The sequence below is a fragment of the Hakea prostrata genome, chromosome 6, assembly GCF_041222555.1.
Source record: "Hakea prostrata isolate BN-2017 chromosome 6, UWA_Hpros_2, whole genome shotgun sequence".
Classification (NCBI taxonomy): Eukaryota; Viridiplantae; Streptophyta; class Magnoliopsida; order Proteales; family Proteaceae; genus Hakea; species Hakea prostrata.
Window position 1 is genome coordinate 2,088,142 of NC_142605.1, and position 18,720 is coordinate 2,106,861.

At 42.0% G+C, this 18,720-nt stretch overlaps 1 protein-coding gene across 1 annotated transcript in view; it reads left to right on the forward strand.

Annotated features, from left to right (window-relative positions):
* LOC149012096 (uncharacterized) overlaps positions 1–17,897 on the forward strand; it is a 43,335-nt gene extending 25,438 nt beyond the window's left edge. The window contains exon 2 of the mRNA XM_089159076.1: positions 17,407–17,897. Coding sequence (XP_089015202.1) covers positions 17,407–17,897 — 491 coding nt within the window. The remainder of the gene's footprint in view (positions 1–17,406) is intronic.
* Positions 17,898–18,720: the final 823 nt, after the last annotated feature.

An 18,720-nucleotide genomic window follows, 5' to 3' on the forward strand; every position in this document is an offset into this window, starting at 1 on the left:
TCCTCCTCTCCTTCCGAGTTGGAGGATTTTGCCACCAGGAAGCGCCGTCGGGTGACAAGTGATGCAGCTCATCCTTCTCATCCTTCGCCTGAATTAGTGTCAAACGAGTTTGATAGAGCGTTGGAATGGTGTACTGCTGCTCGAATGACTTCTGAGAGCGCAGTTCTTTCCAAACTTCCAGATGAAGTCTTTACGAAGTCACTGGTGATGTAAGTCTTTCTTCATTATCTTTCGATTCTGAAAAATTACTCTTCTGCTCCTTTTTAACTCGGAAGTTGTTTGCGGGGAGTCTATCGGTAACTTCCACAACCAAGTGGAAGCAGTTTCTAGGCTCGATGAGGTTGAGCAATGAAGTTTCCAGGCTCGGGAAATCTCTAAAGCTAAAGATGCCGAGATTGCTCGCCTTCGAAACTAGCTTGGGAGGTGGCGGGGAGAAAAGAATTTGATGATCGGTCGTCTTCAGTCGGACTTGGATGATGCCAGGGAGAAGATCCGGCGACTGGAGCGAACAGTTGGAAAGTCAGGAGCCAAAGGATCTGAGACATTACCTCCAAGGCAAGTTGTCGTTCCTTTGCCCGAATCCCTTCCAACTGATGTTCGCAGAGCTTGCGTCTTCAAGTATTTACACAGTAAGCCCTTTGTTGATATGCTGAATGCTTATAACTTGCAGGCGTTCCGGGATGGTGAGAACGAAGTATGGGAATCAATATTAAGGAAGGATCCTCATTTTGATACAACTCCCTACAGTGTTGTTTGCCATCCTGAAGTATTTACCGACCTGGGTATTCCTCCTCCTGACTGGACCAAAGATAAGATTGATCCTCCACCTTCCGATCCAGATATTATGCATTATCTGGAAGATTCTCTTGTTTATTCTACCCTGGAAGAAGTCAATTATGACGAGCTCGTCTTGAATGCAAGTTTGGTCGAGGACCATACTTCTCCTGGATAAGCTGGACAAAGAGTATGAAATTGCGGAGGATTTTATGCATACCGAAATATTTTTTTGTAATCCTCATTTCTTCTCTTCTTTTCCTTGAACCCACACCAATGGTTGACTCATATGTTTGTTTTAGCAAAGTCGCGTCGATCTTGTATAACTTCTTAACAGTCACCTATGATGACTTTCTTTTTTGACCGAAGATTGTATCCAGCTTTTGTAATTGTTTTGATATTGGCCTCTTTCGATCTTTTGAAGAAATAAGAAATTAACTTCATCTTGAGCTTTGCTAGTCACTTGAATTGCTGTTGAATTAGGTCTTAGTTGTTTGAAACAATGCCTTTACTTAAAGATTTTCGGAGAAATACAATAAGTCTGAGAAGGAACTCACTCGGGTTTTAAACCGATGCCTTTACTTAAGGATTTCTGGAGAAATACAATAAGTCTGAGAAGGAACTCACTCGGGTTTTAAACCGATGCCTTTACTTAAGGATAATTCAAAAATTCAATAAGTCTTGAAGGAACTTACTCGGGTTTCAAACCGACGCCTTGCAAAAGGAACTCACTCGGATTTTCATCCGATGCCTCGACTTAAGAAAGTCCGAAAAAATTCCATAAGTGTTGAAGGACCCACACGAATTTTCATCCGATGCCTTATAGTTGGATCTTGTTCTTGAATGTGGTGTATGATGCCCCCCAATCAAAAGATAGTTTGTTGAAAGCCAAAAATTGCATTGATTGAGTTGAAAATGATTACATCGCGAACAAAATTGAAATCATCATCAAGGATAAAACTTTTTGAGATGCCTAGCATTCCACGAACGATCCAACTCTTTCTGGGTGTTGATGTTCTTCAGCCCGTAAGCTCCTGAACCGACCGGTTTCACAACCATATAAGGTCCTTCCCAGGAAGGGTCCAATTTTCTTTGGTGACGTGGGTCGGGAGCTAGGGTGTTTCTCAACACCAAATCTCCGGCTAAGTACCGACGATTCTTCACTCGAGTATTATAATGAGAAGCTATCCTTCTTTGATAATGTTGAGTTCGTGCTATTGTTTTTGCTTGAACTTCGTCCAACAGATCAAGACCATCAAGCAGTCCTTGTTCATTTGCTTTTTCCTCGAACTCACGATCCCGTAATGTCCCCGCCATTATCTCCACTGGTGCCAATGCTTCGGATCCATATGCCAACCTGAATGGAGTTTCTCCCGTGGGTGTTCGAACCGTAGTTCTATAAGCCCACAAGACATTATGAAGTTCTTCGACCCAAGAAGCTTTGTCGGCTTCGAGTCTTCTCTTTATTCCTTCCCAAGTAGCGTTCGGTTAGTAACCTCTACCTGTCCATTGCTCGGGGGGTATGCCACGAGGACATACGATGCTCGATCATATATGTTCCGCAAAATTGCTCAAATTGCGGACAGTCGAACTGAGTACCATGGTCAGTGACGATAATCTTTGGAATCCCAAAGCGATATATGATTGATTCAAGAGCGAATTTCTCCACTTTTTTCTCAGTAATTGCTGCCAGTGCACTGGCTTCAACCCATTTTGTGAAGTAATCAATTGCTACTATCAGATATTCCCGTCCGCCTGACGCCTTGATGAATTTGCCCATGATATCAATTCCCCACATCGCAAAGGGAATGGGATCAAGAATTGAAGTCATGGTTTCCGCCGGGCGCTTCGATACTGTAGCGTGAATTTGCCAGTTACCTCACCGACGAACATATTCCATAGCAGCCTCTTGGACCTTAGGCCAATATAACCCAAGTCTCAGAATTTTGTGAGCCAGGGCTCGTCCACCCATGTGAGCTCCACAAATTCCTTCATGAACCTCAACCAAAGCTGATTTTGCTCCTTCGGGGCCTATACATCTCATAAGGGGTCCAGAATAAGATCTTTTGTATAGTCTCCCATTCTGAATGACAAATCTAGCTGATCGAATCTTGATCAACTTTGCCTCTTTGGGATCCTCAGGTAATTTGTCATCTCTTAGATACTCGATTATCGGATCCATCCAGCAACGTTCAGCTTCAATATAAGAAATTTCTTTCTCATGATAACTTGGAAAAGTTATCTCTTCAATATAGACCGAAGGGTCTAGATTCTTTTCTTTGGCATTGGCTAGTCGGGATAGCTCATCTGCCACTGAATTTTCATTCCTCGAAATCTGAGATATCTTCAAATTCCGAAATTGGTTTTGAAATGCCCGCACTATCTCTTGATATTTCTGCAAGCGTGGTTCTTTAATACCATACTCCCCCTGGACTTGGTTGACTATAAGTTGAGAGTCACTATAAATAGTAACATCTGCAATAGACAATGCTTTTGACAACCGAAGTCCAGCTATCGTAGCCTCATATATTCGCTTCGTTATTACTTGCTTCAAATGCAAATCTCAAAGCATATCGAATAATAAATCCTGCTGGTCTTTTTAATAGAATTCCAGCTCCTGCTCCATCTTTATTACTCGAACCATCCACATATACCTCCCAAGCGGTTGGTATAATGGGATCCTCAATGGTGGATTCCACCGGTGCAGTAGTTTCTACTACAAAATCGGCTAATGCCTGAGCCTTAATTGCAGTTCTGGGCTTAAAGCTCACTTGGAACTCACTGAGTTCAACTGACCAGGACACCATCCTTCCAGACAAATCAGGTTTATTAAGAACTTTACTAAGAGGAAAAGTTGTAAATACCTCAATTGGATGAGCCTGAAAATATGGCCTTAGCTTCCTGGCGGCCATCATGAGAGCCAGAGCCTGCTTCTCAATCTGTGAATATCTTGGCTCCGCATCTAGCAACACGTGGCTTACATAGTAAATCGGCCACTGTTTTTTATCTTTTTCACGAACTGTTTTTTATCTTTTGCACTGACCGCTAAAAGGGACGTCGCTAGATATAGCTGTAATATTTCCCCCTTCTCTGGTCTGGACAAAATCGGTGGTTGTCCAAGTGCTTCTTTTAACTCCTCGAAAGCTTTCTGGCACTCTTCAGTCCATTTTGCTTCCTTGCTGCCCTTCAGGTCTTTAAGTGCCTTGAAGAAAGGCAAACATTTTTCTCCAGACTTGGAGATGAATCGATTCAAAGCAGCAACTCTCCCTGTTAAACACTGCACATCACGAATAGTTTTGGGAGCCTCCATATCAACCAGAGCTTGTATTTTGGCAGGATTAGCCTCAATTCCCCTCTGTGATACCATGAAGCCCAAAAATTTGCCCGAGGAGACTCCAAAGGCACACTTTTCTGGGTTTAGCTTCATTTGATATTTTCGCAATACTGAGAATATCTCAGTCAAATCCGCAATATGATTTGCTTTTGTAAAGCTTTTCACTAGCATGTCGTCAACATAAGCTTCAACATTCTTTCTTATCACCCCTAAGATCTTGTTGACGGCCCCCGATATGTTGCCGCTCGCCAAAAGGCATGACCATAATAATAGCCCCGTCATACACCACCGTAAACTCCTCATCCTCCTTATTCATAAGGATCCGATTATACCCGAGTAGGCATCCATGAAACTTAAAGTTTCATATCCCGCCGCATCTATCAAGAGGTCAATCCGAGGCAACGGATAGCAATCTTTGGGGCAGCCTTGTTAAGATCTATGGGCTGTACACATCCTCCACTTCCCATTCGCCTTTTTTACCATTACCACGTTGGCCAACCAAGTTGGGCATTCAATTGGTTCTATGAAACCAGAATTCTTGAGTTTTTCAACTTCGCTACGAACGGCTTCATATTTTTCAATGGAGAAATTTCTTCTTTTCTGTATCACTGGTTTTGCCTTAGGATCTATCCAGAGTGTGTGCTCTGCGACGGCCCGATCGATTCCTGGCATGTCCTCAGCAGACCATGCAAATACATCTTTATTCTGTTGAAGAAATAACTTCAACTCATCTTTAAATTCCTCCAGCTGTTCAAACCCGATATAAGTAATCTTTTTCTCATCCTCGGTACACAGCTGGATTTGTTCCAACTTCTCCACTGGTTCGTCTTTGCATCTCTGCCTCTTCCCGATCATCTCGAACTTCTATAGGTAGGGCAGTTACCTTCCTCAGGCCCTCCTTGTCTTTTAAATAGGCAACGTAACACTACCGAGAGATCTTCTGGTTAGAGGAGACTTGACCAATTCCCATATCAGTCGGGAATTTTATCTTCAGGTGCTTTGTCGAAACAATAGCACCTATCTTGGATAAAGATGGTCGCCCGAGGATCATATTATAAGCTGGCAGTTCCCGAACCACCAAAAAATTGATTCGGACGATTGTTTCCTTAGGAAAACTTCCAATAGATAAGTCCAACTGGACCGATCCTTCCGCCACTGCAGATGACCCTGCAAAACCATATAGATGTGTGGATGAAGGTTTCATCAAGTCCTGATCCACCTTCAATTTTTGATACACTTCATAAGAAATTAGGTCAGCTGTAGACCCTGTATCAATCAAAACTCTATGCACTTCCCGACATGCAATCTCTACCTTGATGACTATGGCATCATCATGAGGTAAACAAACATCTCTTTCGTCCTCCTCGCTAAAGGTGATAGAATCTTCACCATTCAGCATCTTCCGCTTCAGCGTCTCTCCGGTTCCAACAAATTTGGATTTTGTTTTCAGACTCCAGAGTGACTCGGGCTCTGGTCCCCCGAAGATGGTAAGGATCGGTGACCGAGTAGCTTCAATCACCTCCTTGCCCTTCTTAGACTTCGGGGCCTCCCTTGATCGTTCCGAACTAACCGAACGATCCCTTTTAGGAGCAGCCGTACGTGGCTCACGTGGCTCCTCCCTCCTTCTGCTAACAAAACTGGATAGATGTCCCTGAGATATTAATCTCTCAATATTAGCTTTCAAATGACGACAGTCATTAGTATAATGACCATAGTCCTTGTGGAATCGGCAATACTTTTCTCGATCCTGCTGCTCTCCGGGTTTCAAAAGAATTTTAGGCGGCCACTTCAAAATATTTTTTCTTTTGATGATATTTAAAATATCAACCCGAGGAACATTCAATGGAGTGTACTCACTTTTACCGGGGGACCTTTGGCGCCAAGCCTGAGATTTTCCAACCCGATCACGGACATTTTTCTTTGGCTTCTGCTTCTGCTCAGGAGCCTTCTGTTCCTTATTGGAGACTTTATTATCTCCTTGGCACGCGTTTAGAATCTCCATGACTTCAGTCTGCTTCTGGCATCTCTGTACCAACTCAACATAAGTCGCAGGCATATCCTGTAGTAATAACTCCAGGAGTTTCCGATTAGTGAGTCCCATGAATAGAGCAGTTTTGGCTACTTGCTCATCCAAATTTTCTATCTCCATCGTTACTTTGTTGAATCTTTTCAGAAACTCTCTGATTGATTCGCTCTTTCCTTGTCTGACAGTAAACAAGGTTTCTTCCGTTTTCTTGACCTGTATTCCACTCTGAAATCGCCCTATGAATTTGCGCGCCAATTCGTCAAAGTTTACGATCCTTCCAAAGGGGAGGTTTGAAAACCACTTTTGTGCTGCTCCAGTTAGAGATGAACCAAAAACCCTGCATAAAATTTCATCAGAATTACCTGAAACTGCCATGGTCTGTTGGTAATAGCCGATGTGAGCTGTTGGATCTCCGGAGCCATCGAATGTTGAAAAGGTAGGTAAACGGAAGTTACGGGGGAACTGATATCCCGCAATTGGCTCGGCAAAGGGAGTCTTCCAAATGACTGAGTAAATATCCTCAGTTATTCTTCCCTTAGCCAACTGCCCTAATTTCTCATTGATGTTGGCCAATTCCCGACCAACTGGGTCGGGTGATCTTCAAAGCAATATGATCACGACCTCGATTAACACGATCATCCCGTGCTACTCTATCATCACGAACAGCCCGTCCTTCCCGAGCATTCCGCTCGTCTCGAACTGCTCGATCATCACGAACGGTTCTTCTGACAGTGGGTGAGTGAGTTCTTACCCCTGTATCCAACCTTGTATTTGAGTCAATTGTACTCTCTTGCGGTCTGTCGAACCGACCGTCTCGCCTAGGTTGATCATCAATCCTCCTAAGTCCTCGGTCTCCTTCCCGAAAATTCTGACCGATATTCCGGTCTTCAGCCAATCTCTGATCACGTGGCAATGCACGTCTCCCTGAATCGCGCTGATCAGGTTCTTGTGGTAAAACCACTCGTCTGGTGAGCATGCGGAGTGCTTGACTCACCTCCAAGAGTTGAATCTTTACCTGATCCAATTGATCTTGGAGTGTATTTGGAGGAGGATTACGTCCTCCCACGCCACCATCTACCTCGATAGGATTTTGGCTTCCCTGGGGAATATCTGGATTATTCGCTCCAGGGATCTGAACACCGGAATTGCGCTGTGCAACGGTTGATCTAGTCACCATGGCTTTTAAAGTCGTTTCCCACAGACGGCGCCAAATGATGCGTCCAAAATCTGCTCAGCCCTTAGATCTCCTCGTGATGACCTGCAAAACGAAAGCGTCAGATGTGGCCCGACCGCTGGGGTCGGGAGTCCACCTCCGAAGGCTAACTCAGTTGATGAACTTAATCACAAACGGTTCTGCTAGAAGCACAGAGCTAAGGAACGAAGAACTGGGAAAGGTGATCTAGATAGCAGAGCGCTGATAGTTTAAGTCTATCAGTATGTATCTGAACCTGAGTCTCAGATCGTGTGTTTTTGGTCCCCTCACCTCCTATGGTAGTGAAGTTTATATAGAGTGTACCTTCGAATCTCCTTTGTTGGATGCACTTGAGCCTTCTTCGGGTAGTCGTTGGATCTTAATAGTTAGATCCGTTCAGCAATAGACTTCTACTAGTTTGGACTAGTAGAGGACTCCTGAGATAACCTTTAGGTTATGTGATGATTATCCCTTCGATAATGATTATCCGCAGCCGTCAATTCGAGTCTGCCATCATTAGGGTAATTACCCTAATCCATAAGTAGGATTAGGGCACTCTTGTAGCCGAATAAGCTTTATTCTTCAGCAAGCCATCTTCTGGATCGGGTTCGCTCGGGAGCGAGTCGGTTCCCTCCGTCTCGACTGGGGTCGAGGGTCGGACCAGGTATGAACCCGGTCTGATCATAATTTCTCCGTATCACTAGGCATTCCTAAACATGATTTCTAACAATGGTTACAAGTAAAACATGGATTTGATTGAAATGCAAGCATGAGAAGAAGAAAGTAAAAGAGAAAATGATAGTCTTACCTTGTGTTTGATGAATGTGAGTTGTGGTGTTGTTGCTAAAACACTTGAATCACCCAAAGATGCTTGGAAGAACCTTAGAAGATGTTTCCCTAGAGCTCACTCACTTGTGGAAGAAGTTAAAATGAAGTTTGAATGTGAAAATGAGGCTTATAATGCGAATTTTCGTATTTTGTGAGCATTGGTCGACTCATTGGTCAATTGGGTCAATCGACCAATCAACCGACCAATGGACCCAGTAGCTCCAATTTTGGTTGAAATGTTGGAAAACGTGATTTTTGTCCTATGAATTGTTGTTGGATGACTAAATGGATGTGTTTGAGCATGATTTAAATTTTCAAATCATTTGGACATATTGATTTCATTGAAACTTCGAAATTTGGTATTTTGACGTTTCCGGTTCTTGCAAAATGGTTACTCTGAGAAGTGGGCGTGGTGAATCCAGTGGTCATGGAAGTGGTCGTGGTGAAATACCTGAAGGCGGTCATGATCAGCAGACTGGTGACCAAGGTACCCAGGACATACCAGGTGCCCCGAATGTCGGAAGTTTTCATGATATTGCCAACATCATGGGCAATATGATGCAACAGCAAGTAGCTCAGTTTAATCAGATGTTGACGGGTTTCATGACACTGCATAATGAGACTCATGTTGGTGTTAATGTGAATCCTCATGCCGCAGTTCCGAATGCGGGTGGCCTTCTTTGGAACTCCTCATACTACTTTGATGGAGAGTTTTCTGAAGATGCAGGTGCCCAACTTTACTGGTGCTACCAAGGATCTCTTGTTCCCTAACAAGTGGATTCATGAGTTGGAAAAGACTTTTCGTCATCTGCAATGCTCCGAAGCTCAAAAGATTTTGTTTGCTGAGCATAAATTGCAGCATGAAGCCGATGCTTGGTGGACTTCCACTCGGCCTGTTTTGGAAGGTTTGCATGCAGGTGTTGTAACTTGGGATTTATTCAAAGAGGCTTTTTGCATGAATTATTTCCCTGAGGCGGTAAAGGATGCGAAGGAAGCTGAGTTCATGGTTCTCGCACAAGGATCCTTGTCTGTGTTAGAGTACCAACAGAAGTTTGAGGAACTTCATTTCTTTGCTCCGGATTCTCTGAAGCCTAATATTGCTAAGGCGAAGAAGTTCTTTAAGGGATTGCGCCCTGCCATTAAAGGCTATCTCACTGTCCAGCCTATAGAGTGCTATGCCCAAGTGGTGCAGAACTCGAAGAAGTTGGAAGAAAATGAAAAGGAGAATGCTCGCGTGCAGAGGCCTTGGCAGTCTAGAAACCCTGGTTTGGTGGATCGTAATGATCGGCGCTTTGTGAGACCTACACCCTATCCCACTCCGGCTTTTCAGCCTAGGAGTATAGGTCAAAGCCCTGGTCTTCGACAGCCTGGTCAGTTTCAGTATGGCGGGAATCGACCACCAATGAATGCAAGTGCTAGGCCAGTGAATGCGAATCCTAAGCCTTTTGTTCAGAAGCCTCCTGTTGCAGCTGTTCCGGTAGGACCGAGCAATCCTAGTTGCTTCTACTGTAAGCAGTCCGGTCATTTTGCTCGCGATTGTCCGAAGAAGCTTGTCCAGCAACCTATTCCAGTGGTGAAGAGTGCTCCTACTCCTCCCTCTGGTAGAGTGTTCAGTATCTCTAGTACTGAGCAAGATGGAAGCCATGATGTGATCACAGGTACATTGTCTGTCGCTTCTTTTCCTGCATTTGTTTTATTTGATACGGGTGCATCTCATTCGTTCATATCATCTGCATTCATTAAGAAGACTGACCCAATCCCTGAGAAATTGTCTAGTTGTTTATTGATTAGTACACCTACTGGTCCTATTGTGAAACTAGATAAAGGATTCGTTAAATGTCCAGTGTTGGTTGGTAAGATAAACTTGGAAGCTAATTTGGTACTTCTTGATATGAAAGACTTCGATGTTATTTTGGGAATTGACTGGTTAACAGCCCATAAAGCTGTATTTCTTTGCTCCTCGAGAAAGATTCAATTCAATACTTGCGTAGGTTCAGTTTTTGAATTTCAAGGTGAGAAAAGACGGGTTTGTCAAAAGATATTGTCCGCACTGATGCAAATCTACACCATAGTAGATGATGCTTCTTCTGAAGGCAAGAGAAAAGTGGAGAAAAGAGTTGACGAAGTCAAGGTTGTCTGTGACTTTGTTGATGTCTTCCCTGATGATCTATCGGGAGTGCCTCCAAATAGGGCTGTTGAGTTTTCTATTGATCTCGTCACTGGTGCCGCTCCGATATCTAAGGCTCCGTATAGGATGGCTCCTACTGAGTTAAAAGAGTTGCAAAATCAGTTAAATGAGCTCATTGAAAGAGATTTCATACAACCTAGTGTGTCACCTTGGGGAGCTCCGGTCTTGTTCGTCAAGAAGAAAGATGGTAGTATGCGTCTGTGCATTGACTACCGTGAGTTGAATAAGTTGACTATCAAGAATAGATATCCACTGCCCCGGATTGACGATCTTTTTGATCAATTGAAGGGTGCAGCTGTGTTCTCAAAGATTGACTTAAGGTCTGGATATCACCAGTTGAAAGTGAAGTCAAGTGATGTCTTCAAGACAGCTTTCCGAACAAGGTACGGCCATTATGAGTTTAGAGTCATGCCTTTTGGTTTGACTAATGCTCTCTTTGTGTTCATGGACCTCATGAACCGAGTCTTCCATGATGTGCTCGATAAGTTTGTAATTGTCTTCATTGATGATATTCTGATTTATTCAAAAAGTGAAGAAGAGCATGAAAGGCATTTAGATTTCACTTTGCAAAGACTACGAGAATAGAAACTTTATGCTAAGTTTAGCAAGTGTGATTTCTGGCTAAAGAGTGTAGTATTCCTCGGCCATGTGATTTCTGCTGAAGGTATTCGTGTTGATCCTGAGAAAGTCCAAGCAGTTGCTGATTGGGAAAGACCGAAGATCGTAACGGAAATAAGAAGTTTCCTTGGTCCGCGGAGTTACTACAGAAGGTTTATTGAGAACTTTTCTCGGTTAGCTGCCCCTATGACTAAGTTGACCCGGAAAGAAGAGAAGTTTTTTTGGTCTGACGCTTGTGAGAAGAATTTCCAAGAATTGAAGGATAGACTAACAAGTGCCCCGGTTTTGACTATACCTGATAGTTCTGGTGGTATGACGGTCTATACTGATGCGTCGAAGATTGGTTTGGGTTGTGTACTGATGCAGCACGGTAAGGTTGTAGCCTATGCCTCTCGGCAATTGAAGGATTATGAGCGGAATTACCTCACTCATGATTTAGAGCTTGCCGCTGTTGTTTTTGCTTTGAAGATTTGGAGACATTACCTCTATGGTGAGAAAATTGCCATATTCACGGACCATAAGAGTTTGAAATACTTCTTTACTCAAAAAGAGTTGAACATGAGGCAAAGAAGATGGTTGGAACTAGTCTCTAATTATGATTGTGATATTCAGTATCACCCTGGTAAGGCAAACGTTGTTGCTGATGCTCTTAGTAGGAAGATTCAAAAGAAGGTTTTGGATTTGAATGCTTTGAGTCTACCCTTGTTGTCTTCTATTGAGAGTTTTGATTTGGAAGTTGTTCCTGAGAATTCTGCTATGACGGCAAGGTCTGGTCTTAGAGATAAGATTGTTGCTTTGCAGAGTTCTGATCTAGAACTTAAGGACAAAGTTGAGAAGATTTCTTTGAATCCTGAGTCGGATCCCGACTTTGGTATATCTTTGGATGGTGCTTTATTGTTTAGAGGTAGATTGTGTGTGCCAGCAAATGAAGATCTTAAGAAGGAAATATTGAAGGAAGCACACCAATCAATCTTTACAGTACACCCTGGAAGCACCAAGATGTACAAGGACTTGAAGGAACATTTTTGGTGGATTGGTTTGAAGGCCGATGTTGACGACTTTGTTGCCAAGTGTGAGACTTGCCAGCGTGTGAAAGCCGTTCATCAACCTCCATCTGGATTGCTTCAGCCCCTTCCTGTTCCTAACTGGAAGTGGGAAGATATCTCTATGGACTTCGTGACTAGCTTGCCTAGGACAAGTAAAGGCAATGACACTGTGTGGGTGATTGTTGATAGGTTGACCAAATCAGCCCATTTTATTCCTATGAAGATCACTCATACTTTGGATAAGCTAGCTAGACTTTATGTGGATAATGTGGTTCGTCTACATGGTGTGCCGATGAGTATTGTGTCCGATCGTGATCCTAGGTTCACCTCAAGGTTTTGGAACAGTCTAGAGAAAGCCTTGAGAACCCAATTGAACTTGAGTACAGCTCATCATCCATAGTCAGATGGACAATCTGAGCGGACAATTCAAACTTTGGAAGACATGCTCAGATCTTGCGTGGTGGATATGGGTGGAAATTGGGATGAACACTTAGCTTTGGTTGAGTTTGCCTATAATAACAGTTATCAAGCAACGATAGGCATGGCTCTGTTTAAGGTTTTGTATGGTTGCACTTGTAGAACACCATTGTATTGGACTGAGACGGGTGAAAGAAAAGTCTTAGGTCCTGATTTGATTGAAGCTACGAGCGCAATGGTGGATATGATAAGAGAAAGGATTAAGTCTGCTCAGTCAAGACAGAAATCCTATGCTGACAAGAGAAGGACTGATCTGGAATTTCAAGTTGGAGAGAAAGTTTTCTTGAAGATTTCACCAATGAAGGGCGTGATGAGATTTAATGTTAAAGGGAAGCTTAGCCCTCATTTCATTGGACCTTTTGAGATTTTGGAAAAGGTTGGACCCGTTGCTTATTGATTGGCATTACCTCCGGCTATTGCTGTTGTGCATAATGTGTTCCACATTTCGATGCTCCGGAAATATGTTGAAAATCCGGAACATGTCTTACAACAGGCACCTAAAGGACTTAGTGCTGATCTTACCTATGATGAAGAGCCAGCTGAAATTTTGGATAAGAAGGACAAGCAATTGCGGAATCGCACCATCCCTTTGGTAAAGATTCGTTGGAAGGACCATACCCCTGAAGAAGCTTCTTGGGAGAAAGAAGAAGATATGAAGGAGAAGTTTCCTCATCTCTTTGGAAGCACAGGTACGCTTTCAATTTCGGGGACGAAATTTTTTTAAGGGGGGGAGAATGTGAAACCCAGCCCTGACCCTAATCCGAAAACTCTGTTTATTGTAGGTCCAGTGACCCGAAGTAAGGCAAGAAGTCATCTTTGGGCCATTTATGTTGAAGACTTGATGGCTGGATTGGAATCCATGAGTGTTGATGCTAGTGTCCCAATGGTGGAAACCGCACCCGGATGAAGATTGGATTAGTTGATGGTCTTGGAGTGGTCTCTGTATTGATTCAAAGGCATTTCTAACTCCTAGGTATGTCACTCTAGAGGTGTGCAAAACCCCTTGATGTTTGGACTTGATCTGAGCCTTCAATTCCCTGTTTTGAAGTTGTTGTCTTGATTGGTCGACTCATTGGTCGATTGGACCAATCGACCAATCAATCGACCAATTGATTCTGTTTTTGAAATTTGAATCCTGTCTCTTCTATTTAAGTCTAATCTCGGGAATACTCCGCCTCCTCTGCCTCCTAAGCCTCTGGAACGAGTTAGAACCCTAATCTAACCCATTCCCTTGCATTCTTTGGTGATCTCTTACAAAGACTTGAAGAATTCTTCATCTTTCTAGGGCAAAGGTATGATCTCACTCACTCTCTCTTCTATCTCTAATTTTCTTTCTTTTATTCTGTTTTCATTGAGATCAGAAAGGTGATGAAGCATTCTTGTAATCATCAATTCTCTGATCTCACCATATTCTTTAAGACTCATGATCATCATCATGTTCTTAAACCCTACTTATTGAATTCTTGAAAACCTAACCCTAATCCTTTGAAAACCCTAACTTGTGTGATTGTCTGGAGAACTTTTGGTAACCTACCTTGTGAAAGGGAAATCCTTTTTGGGTGACCTTGTGTTAACCTAAAACTTAATCATCTATATTTTCCTGTTTTAATTTGTCTTTGTTCATTCAGATCTCACAATTATTTGTCCAGGGAGCCAAAAGGGTGAAACCCTAATTCTCTTGGATTAAACCCAAGAATCCCCTAGTTGATCATGTTAACCCAATTATTATGTTTTCTTTACTAGATCTGAATTCTTTCATATCCTAGTTCATTATCTTTAATCTTTCTATTTTTCCCTCCTAACCTATGTTCAACCTAATTAGGTTAACCTCATGATTTCTAGGTTGTAACTTGGGAACTTGTTTTGAGTTATGATTTGATATCCTCTATACCCTAAAATACTACCATGATAATTCCCCTCTTAATTGTACCCTTTTGAACCATCGAATTCGGTTATGGATTCCCAAAATTCGGATTCTTGCAGGCCACTGTCTGCATTGGTCGACTCATTGGTCGACTAGTCCAGCAAACCAATCAATCGACCAATGAGTACAGCAACCTCAATCTTGGTCTGTTTCGATTAATTTATGATCTTTTCCTTTATGCATCTTTCCTAACATGTTGTGTGCACTTGTTTAGGACTGTCTTCTCAGGTTTAGTCAAGATCATACTTGATTCTTTAAGATTCCATTCAAGTTAGAAGGTAAGGACAGTTGATTCCTTAACTACATAGATTGCTTGTTCTATGGTTTCTACTTTGTGGAACTATGAGATTACTTACTGTTATTATAATTTAATTTTGATCTCCTACTGTGGGAACAGTAGCACTTGTTTATATCATCTTTTTCATTATTTATGTTATATGAATTACTTATTACTGCTTAATCCGATGTTGCTTTTACATTCTCTTGTATATGATGAACTATTGGTTGTATATGTTATGACTGATCTGAGAATGTGTTTGCTTAAGTTTGGTTTGGGATTGGGAAGTATCCTTTTGACACTTCTGTCCTTGGACATCGGAGGGAATAGTATGGGATGTTCTCCGAAGATGCCCATCGACGCTTTCCCGAATCAATGATTGTCATACCTAGGGATGTCTAGTAGTGTTTGGCTAGGATACACCCCTGTTATATCAGACCCGATTCGGAAGGGTATTGAGACCAAACGACCCGTGGTAGCAATGGGGATTCACGGGCGCTCAAGACCGGTGAAATGATCCGTGAGAGGACGGGAATCACATTGTGGGGGCCATTTATTGGAGGGTTGCATATGGCTAGACTTGGGCTCATGGGCGTTCAAGACCGGTGAAATGATCCGTGAGGGGACATGAGAGCTTCCCGTTTACCATATGTGGATAACCAATAGGGTTGATGAGTCCGGTGAGTAATATCCGTGACTCTAGTGGAAAGGATACCGGAAAGGATCGCCCGGGGCGAGGAATGGAAGTATCTGGACTCGAGTTGATGTAACCGAGTAGATGACTTGCATTGGGCTAGGCTCTTCCTTGACATGCGCCAGTACTTATGCCAAATGGTTGTGAGAGAGTGTGTTGACTTAACCCCCTGCCATGGTTTGTCCTGAGGGATGAAGGACCCATTACCAACCGGCTGCCCAAGATACCTTAAATGGGTGAGGGAACCCAAGATATCTTATATGGTTGAGGGTGTGAGCGGACTTTCCCAAAGAAGTACGGTGCTATGACTTAAAGCATGTCTGCCATAGAGACCAGCATACATAGAGTTAGATGCATATATACATTACTTGTTTCATACTGCATTGCATCATGTTATGTTTTGCCACATGTTATCTATGATGTTATGGATTAACTACCTTACTGAGTTTCTTCGAAACTCATTCCTGTTGTATATTTCTTTTTGTTAGATTATCCTACATGTACAGAATATTATGACGAGCGAAGACAAATGAAGCACAAGCTGATGAAGCGTATTACACGCAAAGTGCTGGCAACGATCAAGATTACTTTGATGATCCCCCGACGGATCAAGCTGCGTACTACTTTTGAGAACGGCATAGAGTTAGAACGGATTCATTGGATTGATGAAGTCCATACTTATGAAGACGTTATCTATAAACTTGAAGACGCTTGGATCTTAGTTTATTTCTTAGCACATTTGTTTTAGTTGTAATCCCTTTTGATTTTCATACTACGTTCCGCTATTTTGGTAAAGTGAGTTTCCGCCTCACTTCACTCCTTTTTGATATCATTGGATATTTGGTATCTTCCGCACTCTGATTATACTGATTGTTCATTTTTTATTTTGAACCTTGTTTATAATATTAAACCTTGATTTATTTCTGTTTATGATTATGTTATTGCATATGTGGGAGGATGATTTCCTCGATACTTGATCTTCGGGGTTGTGGATCACACTCTCGGGTATGCCAGTTAGTGTACCAGCTGGGAGGATGTGACAACCATGGCTCTGATACCAATGTGGGTAATAACTTCATTTATCTCATTTTGATAAATTGATGGAAAGATCCTTACCTGGATTCGCTTTCCTAAATTATGGAGTATCTGCAGCGGAAGTAAATTGGATCTATGTCCTTGTTCCTCCACCAAAGTTCCATCGGGGTGATTTCACAATCACTAGGAAAGGGAACAAGTTCCACAACCCAAATGCCATGTGGAAAGGATGGAAGAGTGATCTAAAGCAAGGAACTCGTTCTTGCGTTTCTAGGAAAGAAGGAGAGAGAGATGGGAGCCGCCGTTTCTGGAAAACTTACGTAATGCAATCATTTACTATCTCGTGCGGTGGTTACCAAAATATATAACCCTATTTTGTAACCGCCTTAATAGTGAGTTTCCAATATTGCCCTTGGGCATATAATTAAATTAATAATTATAAAATCCTAACACAAATCAATCAGCAAATAAGAGATTGAGCTAGGAGATTAGTAACCAAAATGAAAGAATACATTGCTGCCTAGGCCAAATGAAAGCTAATAGGATAGAAAGTAGTAGGGGGAGCTAGCTTAAGGGAATTAATCGAAACTCAAGAGAAGAATAGAATATGCTATGACAATCCAAAGCATGGCCTCAAACTTCATGATTGGAAACCCATGATCTAAAATAGCAGTGCAAGATCACCCAATCCCAGAGGGAGAGAGTCCTGGGAAAGAAAACTAACACTTAATAGGCAGCTATAGGCATGATTCAAAATTATTAAATATAGATGTCTTGATTAGTGGGAAGCAATTGAAAATAAGAACATTAAAAGACATTTTCAACAACAGAGTTTAGAGAAAATAAAAGCCATATATGCAAATCTGAGATCATAATAAATAAAGCTAAATATTAGGGACAAATTTCAAAAGCATCAATTCCATTATGCCAACTTACAACCTAATCCTCAAGAGATAATTGATAAAGCATTTAATGCTTATTCTGAATATGCAGTGGTGTGGAGATCAAATTCCTTCCCAGATACGCCTCCACCCACTAGAGAGTGGTTTCCGTCTGAGGAGGGCTGGCTGAAGATAAATTCTGATGCTGCTTTTTTAGTCTCTGAATCTCGTGATGGCATTGGCATTATTGGAAGAACTAGCAACAGAGACATTACTTTTGTGTTCTCAGAGGAAATTCTGATGAACTCATGCTTAATCGGAGAGCAAGAAGCAATAAAAGCTGGTATACAATGGGCTATAGATGCTGGATTTCAGAGAATCATTCTTGAATCAGATTGTCTGACTGCTGTTCAAGCTCTTAATGCTGAAGCTGATGCTCCCTTGGTTGCCTCCCCTGTGGTGGATGACATATTAGAACTTGTCTCTTCAGCCTGCATCATATTTTCTTATATTCCCCACTCTTCCAATTTTGTAGCGGATTGTTTGGCCCATCATGGCATTTCACTTGGTTCCAAGTGTTTCTGGCCTGTGAACGCTCCCTAGTTGCAAGACTTGATTGCTCTGTTGTTTCTCCATTTCCTTCTTATGAATAAAATCACCTTCCACCAAAAAAAAAAAAAACTTACAACCTAACCTGATAAATTAACAACACTAACCCATTAATACAAGCTTGACAAGGTAATGCATTCAAATTTAGCCAACTAATAATACTCTAAACCATCATAAGCTTATTGGAAACATGCAATCGTTAGCATAGCAAGTGCAAGAGAAAAAAATAGAAGTATATTTATGACACACAAAATAAGATCTCATCAAATCCCAATATTGCATCTCTGAACGATCTTCATAAACCAGACTAAACCCTAGAAAACCTGCATGAAACTAGAAGGAAGTTATTGGAGGAAGTTTTCTCTATTTCTAGGAGTATAGTTTTCTTTTGATTTGAAATAGGAATGGATGTCTTGAACAATGCCCATAGTTGCTTCTATTCGTGCCTCTTGGGAGTTGGATGAAAGACTTCTTCTTCCTTGCTATAACTTCAGTGGGTGTTCAAGATCTCCTTGGTCTTATTATCTCTACATAGAAGTTACTACTATTGTACTGTATTAGATTTGAGACTTACCCCTTCACTGTTACATCTTCCTTGCTGCCCTCTTAGCATTCAAACTTGCTTGGTCAGCCTTATTTCTTGCTATGAGAAGTCTTAAACAATTTGTGGGGGAGATATTGGAAAGGATTCAAGATCTTATCATCATTTTAATAATAGCAAACGGGTCATTTTGAGAAAGTTAACAATAGGAGTAAACGATATTTTCACCAGGTGAGAGGGGGTTTAATTGCTATTATCCAACTAAGAATGGATTTG